Raw genomic sequence first — 14730 nt, forward strand, 5'->3', positions numbered from 1 at the left:
AATTATGATTTGAATGCCTGCATTTTTATCTCAAAATCAAACCAAGACTCTTCTTAAACAATGATGGACACTGAAATAATATTATTATCTAAAATAAATAAGATTGTATGAGTTGGATTCGGATATGTGCACATCCTGTTCTGACTGTTGAAATAAGTCTTGAATTAATTCCTTTCAGTGTATCTACATATAATAATTTTTTATGTCCACAATAAAATCAACTGTGTATTAACTTTGCTTATGTACAAAGTTCATTACGTGAAAGTTACCTCCAACAGGTGGTAGTGATTGGCAGAGAGATTAGGCCTACACATAGACACCACCCTTCATTGTATCCACCACTCGTTTTCGTTAAGAGAGAGGTTAAGAATCTTGTCATTATTTTTGCTTTACATAATTTTGTTTATGTTGGCCTTACCTGAAAAGAGGTAAATACTGTAGGTAAAATAGGTGATTCTCCATCTTAATTGGTTTATTGTTATTTTATACTGTCGCACATATTTATACAGTAAATTGTAGGATGAGAGATATTAGTTTTAAAGTCAGTAATAATACAAGACTAATTTATAAAATTACTTAAATAAGTATAAAACAACAAAGGCAATATAACTCAAAGAAGACTGATTTTAGGACCCAACAGATGTACTTATATTTACTTACATTCTTTGCTGAATCATATTTGTAAAATATGAAAATGAAGATCATGGATCATGATAGTGTTGATAAGTACAGTTTTTATAAGAAATTGTTGATATTTGATTGTTCCCTATTTTTTTAATATAATTTCTTAATAATTACAAAAGAGCTTGCCACAATCTTCAAAACGTTTATGTTTTTTTTCTACCTACCATTCGTTATCTATCGAACTATTTAAAAAAATCATACAGTAAAGATTTAAGGCAGGTTCTGTATATCAGTCGTAATCAATCCAAATTAAATACTTCCAACTCAGGAATAGAGCCAAGAGATTCCAAGCCTGAGGTCTCTTCGGATTTCTTTTCCGATTCCATTGCAATATTGAAATCCTCTGTGGTTGAATCTTTCTCTCTTAGGGACATGTATTCTGAACCTACCCCCGAGGTAGGAGTGCAGTCTTTAGCAACTGTGAAAGAAGAAATGCAAAATTCACGTATCAAGTCAAAACTTTACTTTGTATTGTCTGCATGTCTTTTACTGTTTATATTGCATTGTAAGCAAATAAAAAAGTTACACTTACGATTGATTGGATCTTCCATACTCTTTGCTCTTTTCATAGGCACAGCGATTCGTCTTTCTGCCTCCTTTAACGTCTCCTTGTCCATTTCATAACATCCTCTGTTCCCTGCCACCATCTCCTCTATCTTCTCCAGCAGTTTTGTGACTTGAGATCCATCGCCCGTGTTCTTGACGTTGAGAACATGATACCTGTTCCCACATTTCTCAATGAGGCACTGGAGAACATCACCTTCGCTTGCAATGAATAACTCGATTGGAGTGTCTCCGAGCTGATCTGTATCCGTGAAGAGGACCAGAGTGTGTTTCCAGACTTGTTCACCTAGAGGCTCCAGGATCTTTGTTATTGCGGTCTTGTCTTCCTCGGCAAACGAACAGTCGACACACAAGGTTAAAATGAAAGCGTGCGTTTCAGAGGAGCTCTCTGTAACACTTCTCAATAGGTTAAGTTTAGCATCTTGAAGTGTCTTTTTAAGAGGATCATTTTTGGTAAATCCTGGTGTACAGACCACAGTGAGATTCCTTCCTGCGACTTCCCAGCTTTCTTTCAGATTCTGTCCTGACCAAGTTTTGACAAATGTCTCTCTACCCAAAATTGTGTTCCCTGCTGAAATCTTGCCGGAACAGTGCGGCCCAAACAACACCAAACCCATTTTTTCCATATTTCCATCTGCTTAAAAAGAAAAAATGACAGTTGCTAAATATTCAACATTTTAATAAAAGTACATTGAGCATTAACTTCTATTTTATCTTTAAAACGTGTTTTTAAACTGCTTACTCACCAGACATTAATCGTCTTGCTTCATTTCTTTTTTGCTCTTGGTCCTTCATCTCTTTTACTCTTTCTTCTGCCTTCCGTCTTCTTTCTTTCACCTTTTGTAAATTTTCATCGCTTGTCACATACATTTGTCTCTCATTTCCTGCAACCGTCTCTTCTATTTTCTCAAAAAGCTCAGTCACTTGATTGGCATCACCTTTGTCCACGTTGTTGAAAACATGACACCTGTTTCCACATTTATCAATCACCCACTGAAGAGCATCCCCTTCACTCTCAATAAACAGCTCGACGCTTGTCTCCACCAGCAAGTCACCAAAGGTGAACAGAACGATCATGTGATCCCAGATATTGACACCGAGAGAAGAAGCATGTTCCTCTACGGCTCGTCTATACACTTCAGTGAATGCCACATCCACACGTATGACCAGAAGAAAGACATGAGGTCCTGGAGGACAAAGAGAGGAACTCAACATGATTTCGTCTTTATAGAGTCTGGGGGTGTATTGCGAAAATAAATTTCGCCTTCTGCCTGCAGTATCGACCACAGTGATGTGTCTCCCTGCAACAGCTCCTTGCCTCATCACGGATGTAATGGATCTTTTGGAATCAAATGCAGATTTTCCAAGGATGGTGTTTCCTGTTGAACTCTTCCCGGCTCCATTGTAACCAAGAAGCACAATCCTTATCTCTGAGAGAGGATGTTTAAGTCCTGTGACATACAGACATTGTTGTTTTATTATCATTTGTGCTCAATTTTAGTTTAGTTTATTAGTTTTTACATGCATTAATATATAAACATACAAAAATATAATGCTCACCAGTTGTTTTTTTCTGATTTATCTTTACTTTTCTTTCCTCTGCTTTCTTCTCCTGGTTTCTCCTCTTCTCTGCTAGACGCTGTAGGGTCTCTCCGTGTATTTCATAATGTCTTCCTTTGTTTCCTTCCACCATATTATTTATTTTCTTTAGCAATTCTGTGACCTGAGGTCCATCACCTTTATTTCTAATGTTAAGAACATGATACCTGCTCTCACATTTGTCGAGGAGCCACTGGAATGTTTCATTTTCCCTCTCTATAAATTGTTCAACTCCAGGTTGATTTACACAAGTGAACAACACTATTGTGTGTTTCCACACATCCTCGCCGAAACATCTCATATTTTCACAAAGAACATCTCTCTTTTTTTGTTTAAATGGCATGTCCACATTTAAAACTAAAAGAATGGCATGGGGTCCTGGTGCACACCGAGTAAAACTCAAGACAACATCTTGTTTGTGTAGTTCAGGGTTTTCTTCATGAGGTAATGTCCCCCACCAGCCAGGTGTATCAACCACCGTGATTTCCCAGCCTGATATTTCAGCACATTTCTTTTGACATTGAAATTGAATTTTTAGGTCAAACTCCTTTTTTCCCAGGATAATATTTCCCGTTGAACTTTTCCCAGAATTCTTTGGACCCAAAAGTACAATCCTCCGTTCTATCAAAGACAACAGAAAATGTAAGCTTTACAAAGAAATACAACAATAAACCAAAACATTTTCTCTCAATCTGTAGTTCAAAAAGTAGTCATATGGATTTTATAGTGTAAAACAAAATATGATCTAAATATCGAGAAGAAATATGCGTCACGTTTACCTGATCTACAACGTGAAGCACCTGACGTCTCCATCTTCGGTTCTTCGACAGGAAATTATAAGCATCAATTGAATAAAGTATCAATTGCAGTCAAATATAAGATTTTAAAAACGCGATAGTGTTATTAAAGATACAAACGGCTTTAGCGATAAAGACGGTTACAGTGGCCTACCTAAAACGAAAGCAAAAGCATGAGAGAAAATTCGCTTGTAGCGAAAGGGTTTGGTGCCCTCTCGAGGTAGTTACTTAAACAACACGATCATTACTTAAACACCTTCAATATTATTATTTAAAAAACTATTTGTGTGAGGAACATAAAAGGAGCTTCTAAAAAACTGAAACGGACCTTTTATATATTTGAGTGAATTAGGGATTACCTAAAATGGAGAGTATCCACTTTATGAATGTTTGTATGCTGAGATAAAGAAAAAAACAGAGGACAAGGAACAAAATATTATCTTGGCTGTGTCCCAAATCGCCCAGCAGCTCAATTTGAACCAAACTGGCTGGTTTGTTAAATGGCCCAATGAACGTCAGAAATAACCCTACAAAACGAACCAATATCTCTGCAGCCCAATAGTTGGGTTAAAAATAACCCATCGTTTTTTAGAGTTTATGTTACAACATATTGGAATATTCCAGTTAAGTGTGCCACATACATCGGACGTTCACCCAGCGGTCCGTGCATGGCCGTGATGTCTGAGGCTGACTCTACTTTTTATTAACATTCAAGGGTTAAGTAATCCCAGCTAACACATGACGTACCGGTTAGGTAATTTACTGGTCATTTTTGATAATTTCATGATTTACCAACTGGCAACGTAGCTGACACGTCCCAGGCACGTAATTCACGACGTCGCCTGCACGAACTCCTGACGTTACACGATGACCAAAAACGGTCCAGTTACGTACTATATTCGTAGTATTTTGTTACATGACCTACTGGTAACGTAAAGTACACGTCCGAGGCATGTAATTTCATTACCAATAAATGACCAATTCATAACGTCACATTTACCGTCTCCTAACGTTGCAGGATAACCAAGAACGGTCCAGTTACGTAATATAATTTTGATATCAACATGACCTGCTGGTAACGTAACTGCCAGGTCTCAAGCACGTAATTTCATTACCATATATATTAGCCCACGCTTAACATTGACGATTCACACGACAATTATTATGCTTGTTTAAAACGTTGTTAGTCTGAACATTGTAAATCTGCCAGATTTACAAGAGATTTAACACGCTATGCTATGCAGGCTGCTCTGTGTTGTATGGGAATATTAACACCGCCTTGGCTCAAGTTCAGAGCAGCGCGCGCACAGCTGAACTGCGCCTGACAGGACCGCTCGTTTCTTCGGTTCTAATTTCACAACAGTGGATGTTAGCGAAGACATTTTTGCGTATGGTAACCGGCAATAACTTAATATTATACGGAGGTAACAAACATGCTCACACACATCAGTTTCACTTGAACCGGAAGAAGAAAAGAATCTTTTTCCTTCTTTTATTTGCATATAACCATATAAGGTACATCACGTTTCATTTACTCAAATGACATGCACATATGGGAGCACACTTATTACAACCACTGTTAAGAGATTAGAGAGTTGTATAAATCGCATTTTAAATGAAATATTTACTCGTAGGCTGACAGAACGCCGTCTGACAGGAGTAACGACGCTTTTTTGAGGTGCTTCTTTACTGGAACAAAGTTCCTCTGACAGGAAATTTATTTTATCAGGTGAGAGACTCCAGTTGCTTTTCAACAAATGGCGTTTATGAAAAAAATGAGAGTAAGTGCCTGAAAGCACTGTTTAAGGTTTGTTTATTTTTAAGGTATTTATACAGCGGCGGGATCATCACAAAGATAGGAAAGTTTCCTCTGACTAAACAATTCATTCAGGTAAGACATAGCCTATAGTGGTTTGTATGAAATGTATAAACTGTTCTTTAAGTAATTATTTGGTTTTATTTTTATATTATTTAGCACTAGTGGCTGTTAAGAGCAGAGTGACCATGGCAACCGGAATATGCACTGAAGACTGAAAACAGCAAAATAAGGACAAAAGACCAACAACGTCAGATTAAGTAACACTCATTTCAAAGTGTTTTTGTTAATATTTATCTGTAAATTATTTTGTAGCATGCTTAAATCATATGTTATGTACACTGTCTTTATGCTGTTTCATAACTATTATATAGCTATTATGTATTTAAATAGCTGTTATACAAATTACTGTTAATTGATATAAACCTGTTCCACGTTTCTTGAAGCTATTATTCTTTTATTATTTTGACAGTTGTTGAAGCAAAATAATAACATGTTATTGTGTACTGTTGTACAATAAACGAACTGAATTTTGAGTATGCATTTGTCATTTATATATGAATATATTAATAACTATCTGACGTTGTCACAACGGTATGATTACGTAATCTGATGACCACACTTTCGTTGTGACAACGTAATTTAGTAACGTTGTGACTACTGAAAAAGTGAAATTCCTGGATTCGTTGCAACAACGTAACTCCGTGACGTTGCTAGTAAGTAACCTCCACGTTGTGACAATGTAACGAAGAGGACATTGTATGGAAGGCCAGAAGGGCCAAAACGTGTGAAACTAACGTGTTAACATTACTGTACTGTAATGCACTGTTAGGTGGTTGCCTTGCCGGCTTATTACAAAAACTCCAACTGGTCCAAAACGCGGCAGCTCGAGTTCTTACACGTACAAAAAAGTATGAACATATTAGCCCGGTTATGTCAACCTTGCACTGGTTACATATAAAGCATCGCGTTAACTTTAAAATCTTGCTTATTACCTATAAAGCCCTACATGGTTTAGCTCCTCAGTACTTGAGTGAACTCCTCTTGTATTACAGTCCTTCATGTGCATTACGCTCTCAGGCGTCCTGTCAGTTGGTAATGCCTAGAATTTCAAAATCAAGTGCAGGTGGTAGATCCTTCTCCTATCTAGCGCCTAAACTTTGGAATAGTCTTCCCTGCACTGTCCGGGAGGCAGACACACTCTGTCAGTTTAAATCTAGACTAAAGACGCATCTTTTTAATCTTGCATACACTAGACTTCCATAATTTAAATCTTCTGAGGGTTTAGGCTGCACTAGTTAGATCAACCGGAACCAAAAACACAACTGATGTACTTGTTGCATCAAAGAGTGTAGAACAGTACTCTACTCTCAGCCAGTCTTGTCTCATTGTTCCAAGGTTACCACAGCGAGCAGGATGCAGTTCATGGCCTGACCTGATGGTAGAGCGGAGAATGGGAAGTGGCGACCTGACAAGAGCTGAGATGATAGAGCTGGATAAAGAAGGACACGGTCACCTGACACGTCCTCACCACAAAATTTCAAAATGCTATTAGATTATTAATGATAATCTTAAAACTATAATTTACCTTATTAAAGTTATTATTTATTATTTAGCCTTGTGCAAGCTCTCTGGAGCTTGTGCAGAGGCAGCAGCTTTTGCCAGAGGGAACTGAATCCCCTGGTTGGGCCTGGGTTCTCCTGAGTTTTTTTTTCTCGATTAGAGTTTTGGGTTCCTCGCCACCGTTTGCATACTGTTTTGCATCTGCCTGGCCGGGGGCTGCTTTAGAATTTTAAAGTTTTACTTAATTAATATTGCATATAGAAATTTATAGTCTGTATATATTTGACCTGTGCTTCTCTCTCCTTTATTCTTAAATTGTGCTCTCACTGTGTGTGTGTGTGTGTGTGTGTGTGTGTGTGTGTGTGTGTGTGTGTGTGTGTGTGCGTGTCTTTGTGTGTGTGTCTGTGTGTTAGTACGTGTGCATATTGTGTGTGTGCAGTGTTTTGTATGTGGGTATGTCTGTCTTCTTTGTTTTCACCTTTTTCTTGTTTTTGCAGGTACAACTTTAATTTGTTTGCTTATAGTCAATATGTCTTATGTACAGCTGCTTTGTAACAATGACAATTGTAAAAAGCGCTATATAAATAAAGTTGATTTGAGTTGAGTTAACACGGAGTACGCGTTAACGCGTAAATTGCGTGTTAACACGTTAGTTTCACACGTTTTGGCCCTTCTGGCCTTCCATAACATTGTCACAACGTGGAGGTTACTTACTAACAACGTCACGGAGTTACATGGTTGAAACTAATCCAGGAATTTCACTTTTCCGGTTGTCACTTACGTTGCCACAACGAAAGTTTGGTCGTCATATTACGTTGCAGTTACGTAACAATCATGTGATATGGTTAGCTGGGGATTTGTCAGACATAGTCACTTTGCTTAAAGTGACCTTACAGCTGATACGAGCCTATGATACTTGAATAACGTGTTAACATGAATGGCTATAATTGCAAAGATTTAATTTGATTCTTTTATATTATGATTAAAGGGGTCATGACACGGCTAAAACAAATATTTTCGTTTGTTTTAGATGTAATGCAAGGTGTATACACGACTTAAGGTTAAAAAACGCTGTATTTTCCACATACCGTGCATGTTTGTATCTCCTCTTTGCCCCGCCTCTCTGAAACGTGCAGCTTTTTTACAAAGCTCATCGCTCTGAAAAGTGAAGTGAAAGTGACCTATTTGTCAGGTATAGTGACCCATACCCGAAATGTGACCTCTGCATTTAACCCATCAAGAGAGTAGTGAACACACGCAACGTGAACACACGTACACCCGGATCAGTGGGCAGCTATCACTGCAGCACCCGGGGAGCAAGTAGGGGTAAGGTGCCTTGCTCAAGGGCACCTCAGTCAGCTTGGTCACGAGTCCGACTCTCTAACCATTAGGCTACGACTGCCGAAAGTGAGGTGTGCTATGATTGGCCAGTTAACCAGTGCATAGTGATTGGTCGAATACTGCAAGTGTGTGACGGAAATGTAACGCCTCTTACCATATTTGGAACATCAGGTTCCAAAGCAAACACCTTACTTGCGTATACATTTGGGCGGTCTTAGTCAAATCATACCACCAACTGACGTAGATTTGTGGGGGTGTGGTTACACGAGGCGTTTCAGGCAGGTCTGGGTGAGCATTCGCTTTTAGATAGAATGCATCTTTTGTTCCGACACTTTCATTTGTGCAATTTTACGTGTCTAATACATGCATGGGCAACTTATAACACACCAAAGACACAGTAAAACACGTGTTCGCACCATATGACCCCTTTAATAGAAATACTTCACAAAAGCAGTTTATGAAACACATGATTGCCGTGAAACAAATATGAAACATTGGCAGTGTTTTTTATGACTATTATATAAACTGTGGAATATTTAGAGTAAAGAGTAAATCAGTAAAGTACTGGTCAATGTACAATCAACTTGTTATATGACTTATACAATACAACGATTAATTTGAGCAGAATTACTGCAAATCTTGTCTCTGCTCATCCTTAGAGCCCTCTGAGACAGACTCATGCTCTCCTTTGTGATAACTGAAAAAAATACAAAATAATATTACAAAATATTACATTTTTGCATCTGACAACTGCTTTTATCCAAGGCAATGTATAGTGTACTGTATTTAGGCTTTACATTATCAGTACATTTGAATCAAACCCATGACCTTTGCATTATTAGCACCACGGAGTGGAGCTACACGAAAGCTATTTTAAAGTGCATTTGATTTACAGTAATTCAAAACTTAGACAGACATGCACTACATGTTTATGCAAAATAATTTGATATAATAGTTAAAAATAGTAAAATAATAGTTTTAAATAAGTTCAACAAATCAGTTTAAATGTACCTGAAATGCCCCACTTTGCACTTGTTGATTGTGGTTTGGGGGGTTTCATTTGTTGGGGCTGTGTGGGTCTGGTTTGGTCTTGTTTTGTGGTCGATGTCAGACAACAGAGGAATAAAGTTACATTATGCCATTCATATTTTTCCCTGGTTGTTCCTCTGTTGTCTGGTGTCGATCGCGGAATGGGACCGGGTTGGACCTGCACAGTTTCGGCGGGTGGGGCTTCCTGGGTTGCGGCTGGTGGGCTCTCCCTGTTCTTCGTGGACGTTTGCTCGGTGGCTTTGGTCGGGGTCACTGAGTGCAGCTATGACACGTCAGAGGAGATCTGGCCCTCCCGGCTGAGCCTGGTTTCTCCCGAGGTTTTTTTTTCTCCATTTATTCATCATTGGAGTTTGGGTTCCTCGCCACAGCAGGGCAGTGTTGGCTTGCTCACCGGGAGACTGCATTTATTTATTTATTAGATATTATTTATTAGAATGATCTTGCTTGTTCCATAAACACCATGCACTGTGCTGTGTTTTACCTTTCTGTGTTTTTCTGCTTTTCTTATTTGCTCCTGTAAAGCTGCTTTGGAACAATGCACATTGTGAAAAGCGGTATATAAATAAATTGAATTGAATTGTCTGGTGTAAGACTGATATGGATGTTTTTTCATTTTCTGCTTCATGAGTGGGTTCAGTAACACCATCAAACACATTGATGTTTTTATTTTGAAGGAATGATGCACATACTGCCAGATGTTCCTGAATGCTGAGGTGAACAAAGCAGTAGACATTTCTCCGGTACAAAACAAACTCTTTTCTGATCTGAGTGCACAATCCTGAGTACACAAAGGCATCTCTCTCATCAATGCCACACGCTCTCAAGTCTTCCTCGTAGAAGATCAGCATGCCTTTCACAAGCTGCTCAAATGCAAGTTTCCCAAGTTTGAAGATCATCTCTTCATCATTCACTTTCATCTCATAGTTCTTCTCATTTTTTATTTTTATCTGAATGAGAAGGAAGTGTGTACATTTCTATAAGAGTCGTGGGGATGCCTTGACTCTCAGCTTCGCTCAACACTCGATCTAAAATGATGGCTGTAATCCAGCAGAACACTGGGATGTGACACATCAGGCCCTGAAATGACAATCCTGTCATTACAAACCTGCATGACTTTTATTCTTCTGCAGAACACAAAAGAAGATATTTTGAAGAATGTCGGTAACCAAACCACGGCGGTACCACTGACTTGTGTTGGTTTTGTGTCCATACAGTAGAAGCGAATGGGTACCGCCGTTGTTTGGTTACCAACATTCTTCAAAATAACTTCTTTTGTGTTCTGCACAAGAAACAAAGCCATACATTCATTTTTGGGCGAACTGTCCCTTTAAGAGCGGTGTGTTCTGTGATTTACTTGTAAATTTTGAAATTATAGCTGGGTTCCTGGTGTAATACTGAACAAATTGAAAAAGAAGTCAACAAATAAATATATTATTTACTGTATAATGAATCGGCATAATAAATTATCAATAAACATGGCTTTATAGCTTCGAAGTGAAAGTGAAATTATAATAAAAACTATACAAATAGATTTACCAGGGTTAAAAAACATTTTTTTTGTTAAGGTGAGTTTCTAGTTTCCAATCCAATCCACTTTATTTATATAGCACAATTTTAACAAACACAAGGTTTCCAAAGTGCTGTACAAGGGGGAAAAAAACAGAATAGTTTGTCATCTTGCATTTATCATTAATAGTGTGCTGAAGTGTAGGTGGTCACATTCCAGCTGTGTTCCGTGTTCATGCTGGACACAGATAAGATGTTTTACATTGTTGTTTTGTTATTCAGATTTGTTTTAGCTTGTCATACGGTAGCGATACAAAATATATACTGTGTAATATTTTCTACTTGTAAATATCAAACAAACATTTCAATAACTATTAATTTTGTTGGACATTTTGGATAAAATCATCCGCCAAATAAAGGTATATATAGAAATTATGAAATTATTTTTTATGATAGGAGATAAACACATTGATTTTTAAAAGAAATGTGAATTTACAAATACTGATAATTTTACATAACTTTTTTACATCTAGTACTTTTTACATATAACATCTGTGTATTCCATACCTTTTAACATACAATTAAATACACTAAGACCAGCTTCACTGACCCCCCCCAAGAATTTCATAAATTAATTTCAACCTGCAAAAACCTTGACATATTTTTGCACAGAAAACCTTTCGTAAATTATATGGAGATATGATTTTTTGTGAAAACCGTCCATCAATCACACAATGACATGCTCCTTTATTTTTTGCCTAAAGTTGTCCAGATATTTGCACAAAAATGGTATGCGTTGTGTTGCTTTTGACATTCTTAATTGCATTTTCTTTGATAATTTATGCTCCAAAGCCAAGTCTTAATTTGGATCAAACATTTCCATTTTCTGTGAACAATCTAAGTCACTACTGATCAGTTTCCACATGTTGATCAGATCTGGAGGGAGCAGTTTGTGTACCACTATCATGCCCCTAAAAAAGCATGGCTCCCTATTCAATTTACTGGTTTCATTTTTTGCAATGCCAAAGGTTTTGAATGCGTCGTGTTTAATTGGAGTTACCTGAAGCACTTCTAGACACATCCCAAGAAACACATCATCAATGGGATAAAGTTCCAGAGTTTCACATGCTCCGTAGAGTTTACGCGCAAGAGGACCATTCATCAGGAAACCACCTCCACCAGCATACGGTGGGTAGTTGTTCTTTTTTTACAAGTTTTTTGGGATGTAGTACTTGCTCATCTTATTTCGAATGGGATTGGCTTTAAATAGAACATTTCCTACAAAAAGGTCTTTTGTGTCTTTGCTTGCCTCCAGATACTCCAAGATGTTGGGAACGTTGACAAACACGTCATCATCTCCTTTGAAGATGTAGCTTGTGTTTCCGCAGTACATGGAGAACCATTTCAGGAAGTGAATCTCCTTTAGGGTGAGGTTGAAGAAGCTATCCATGAAGTCCCACTGAAGGATGTCCTGATAAATGTAATTCTCATATTCCAGAAGTTTTTGATGGTTGGCTCTCTCTCCTTCATTGGAAGATGTCCCAAGAAGGAAAAGGATCTTAATTGTTTTCCCGTTGATCGTCTGCTCTTTGCCCCAAGTTTGTCTTATCACCTCTCTGCGATCATATTGTGTTACCTCAGACTTGATGACCATCAACAAGTCCACGTCCCCAGCACACTTCTCTGGGTGATTCATGAGGATAGGAAAGTATCGGCAATGCCTGTAGAACAGAAATTGCATAAAATTGGAGTTGAGACGTGAAAACCTCCTAGAGGATAAAAAATGAAGGTTGGCGCTGCAGGTGGAGCTTATGATATCCCAGGTTGTGAGTCCTCGGTTTGGGGCGATTTTGGAATGTTCAGCGGTAGATTCCACGATTTGCATGATATCCACGTCTCTCGTGAGCTCCAAATGTCTTTCAATGCTCTGTAAGTGCTGTAGTGAGATGATGTGAATGACAGTAAGCACTACCGCCAAGAAGAACATGAGGCCAATGCATCGGTAAATGTCCCATCGCTTTCTGATGGACATGCTAGTTCAACATGAGAAAAGCAAACAATGTAAGCTCCTTCCCACACTTTTTACTGACCAATCTTTGAGCGACTTAAATTATACAAATATAAATAAAGTGAATGCATGTTTGTAATGCTTTCTGTTTTTAAACACAGAAATGCACAATTTCTCAGAACTATTTGGGCCGATGGTTGAAAAACACTGGTTTTCAAATCTGTACAACACATATGTTTTGAGTTGAAATTTGAGTAAACAGATCAATTAAAGTAAGAGCAAATTTACTGTTATAGTTTGAATTACTGTCTATAAATACCTGTTTTCAAAACTCTGGAGAGGTAACTCTAACAGGAGTTACATTAAGAGACCCGTCACACCTCAGAAACAAACAGATGAGATTTCCAGTGAAGAATCCAGCTCAATGTGATATTACTGTATAGCAATGAAATGCAAAATACAAACATCATTAAAATAAAATGTCTGTGATCAATTTACATGTTTAAGATCAACATGCCAATCCTTTTCCTACATTAGTCTGGTCTGAAACAGTAAAGACTCATAAGATTCATAATCACACGAATAAACACATTGTTAACACACAACATACAGTAGCATATAGCATACAGTATAAATTAGTACATGAGACTTGATGTAAAAACGAGGCTAAGGAAACAGAAAGTCATAAAACAGAAAGGAGAAAATACAGGCATTGCATTTTCGTTTTGCTTTTATATTTTCATGGAAATCAGCTTATCCTCTAAAAACAAACAGATTTAATCTTGCACCTGTAAAATAAAAATAGTGTAAATCACACAAATATACTTACAGTTACCTATTATAGTTTCACACGTAACGTCTGACATGGTAGTAAATTACAAAGGCAAGCGTGAGAAATTACAGCTGAGATCTTGTCATTCTGGAAATGCAGCGTTACTGTTGTTTTATGTAATGTAATTTGGAAGTTTAAAATTGGAGACGCCCTTCATTGTTAGAGAATCTGGCATTACGTTGGGCAATGTTACCTCTTTGTTGGCCCGTAGGGAAGAAGGGTAAATAAATGGGGAATGCAGCCTACTGTAAAATACACCAAATAGTCTATATATAGAGAGCATATTTCTGAAACTAGTTTTGAAATACAGCGCCTGCTGTTTTTGTAACAAATGGGTGGGGAAGGCAGTGTCTTATTAAAGCAGCTTTATTAACAGGTGTATTCTAAGTCATAATCCATCACACAGGCAAAAGGTTGAGACTGGCAGCAAATAGTCACAAAACAGGAACAGGCAAAGGGTCAAAAACATGGCAATGATGAACTCTACAAATGAAGCGCTAGACAAACAATACTGAGCAGTGTGCAATGGAGTGAGTACAGCATGTACAGTGTTTGGGTGATTGGCAACAAGTGAAGGTGTAATCAGAAGGGATCTTGGGAAATGGAGTCCAGGGTGAAACAGTCTGTGTGGTGTGTGGCGACCTCTGGTGGCAGGGAACAGATATGTGACAGTTTTACGGTTTACAACCAGACAAGATCTGTGTCATCCAAATGTTTTCATCTTGTGTTTTACATTATTTAAGTGTATACTCACGTTTTCACAAGACATTTATTAAAAACAAGGTAAATGTAATACATGTAATTTTGGTAATGTTGTCATGGCAACACAAAACTAATTCAATATTAATCTTTTTTTTTCAAAGCATTTTTTAAAATGTATTAGTAAATACTAAAATCACCATGAAATGATCATGAATTGACATTAAATCCACTTTGCTTATTTTTTACACAATTCCACCATGTTGTGTGA

At 37.7% G+C, this 14730-nt stretch overlaps 1 protein-coding gene, 1 long non-coding RNA gene and 1 pseudogene across 3 annotated transcripts; 1 reads left to right on the top strand and 2 right to left on the bottom strand.

Moving 5' to 3' along the window:
• Positions 1–364: 364 nt before the first annotated feature.
• si:dkey-23k10.5 (GTPase IMAP family member 8) lies at positions 365–5146 on the bottom strand. 2 transcript variants are annotated; one of them, XM_057328824.1, is made up of 5 exons: positions 3627–5146; positions 2809–3468; positions 1995–2699; positions 1217–1885; positions 365–1102 (listed from the first exon to the last, which is right to left on the bottom strand). In XM_057328824.1, the coding sequence occupies exons 1-5, from the start codon at positions 3658–3660 to the stop codon at positions 924–926; spliced, it is 2247 nt and encodes a 748-aa protein (XP_057184807.1). In that variant the 5' UTR covers positions 3661–5146; the 3' UTR covers positions 365–923. The 2 variants fall into 2 exon arrangements, with proteins under 2 accessions (XP_057184807.1, XP_057184808.1); XM_057328825.1 differs by having other exon boundaries at positions 368–1102; positions 1217–1882; positions 3627–5145.
• A 24-nt stretch (positions 5147–5170) lies between these two features.
• On the top strand, positions 5171–5977 carry LOC130551272 (uncharacterized). The gene is made up of 3 exons (XR_008962570.1): positions 5171–5373; positions 5469–5535; positions 5620–5977. It is a non-coding gene; the product is annotated as an uncharacterized LOC130551272 (long non-coding RNA).
• A 5802-nt stretch (positions 5978–11779) lies between these two features.
• LOC130551276 (UDP-GlcNAc:betaGal beta-1,3-N-acetylglucosaminyltransferase 7-like) lies at positions 11780–13842 on the bottom strand (annotated as a pseudogene).
• Positions 13843–14730: the final 888 nt, after the last annotated feature.

This window comes from Triplophysa rosa, unplaced genomic scaffold, assembly GCF_024868665.1.
Source record: "Triplophysa rosa unplaced genomic scaffold, Trosa_1v2 scaffold85_ERROPOS632958, whole genome shotgun sequence".
NCBI lineage: Eukaryota > Metazoa > Chordata > Actinopteri > Cypriniformes > Nemacheilidae > Triplophysa > Triplophysa rosa.

Coding starts and splice junctions, on each gene's coding strand:
- si:dkey-23k10.5 (XM_057328824.1), bottom strand. CDS start 3,660: ATGGAGACGTCAGGTGCTTCACGTTGTAGATCAG. Junction 2,700..2,808: donor AAATCAGAAAAAAACAACTG/GTGAGCATTATA, acceptor TGTATGTCACAG/GACTTAAACATCCTCTCTCA. Junction 1,886..1,994: donor AGCAAGACGATTAATGTCTG/GTGAGTAAGCAG, acceptor TTTCTTTTTAAG/CAGATGGAAATATGGAAAAA.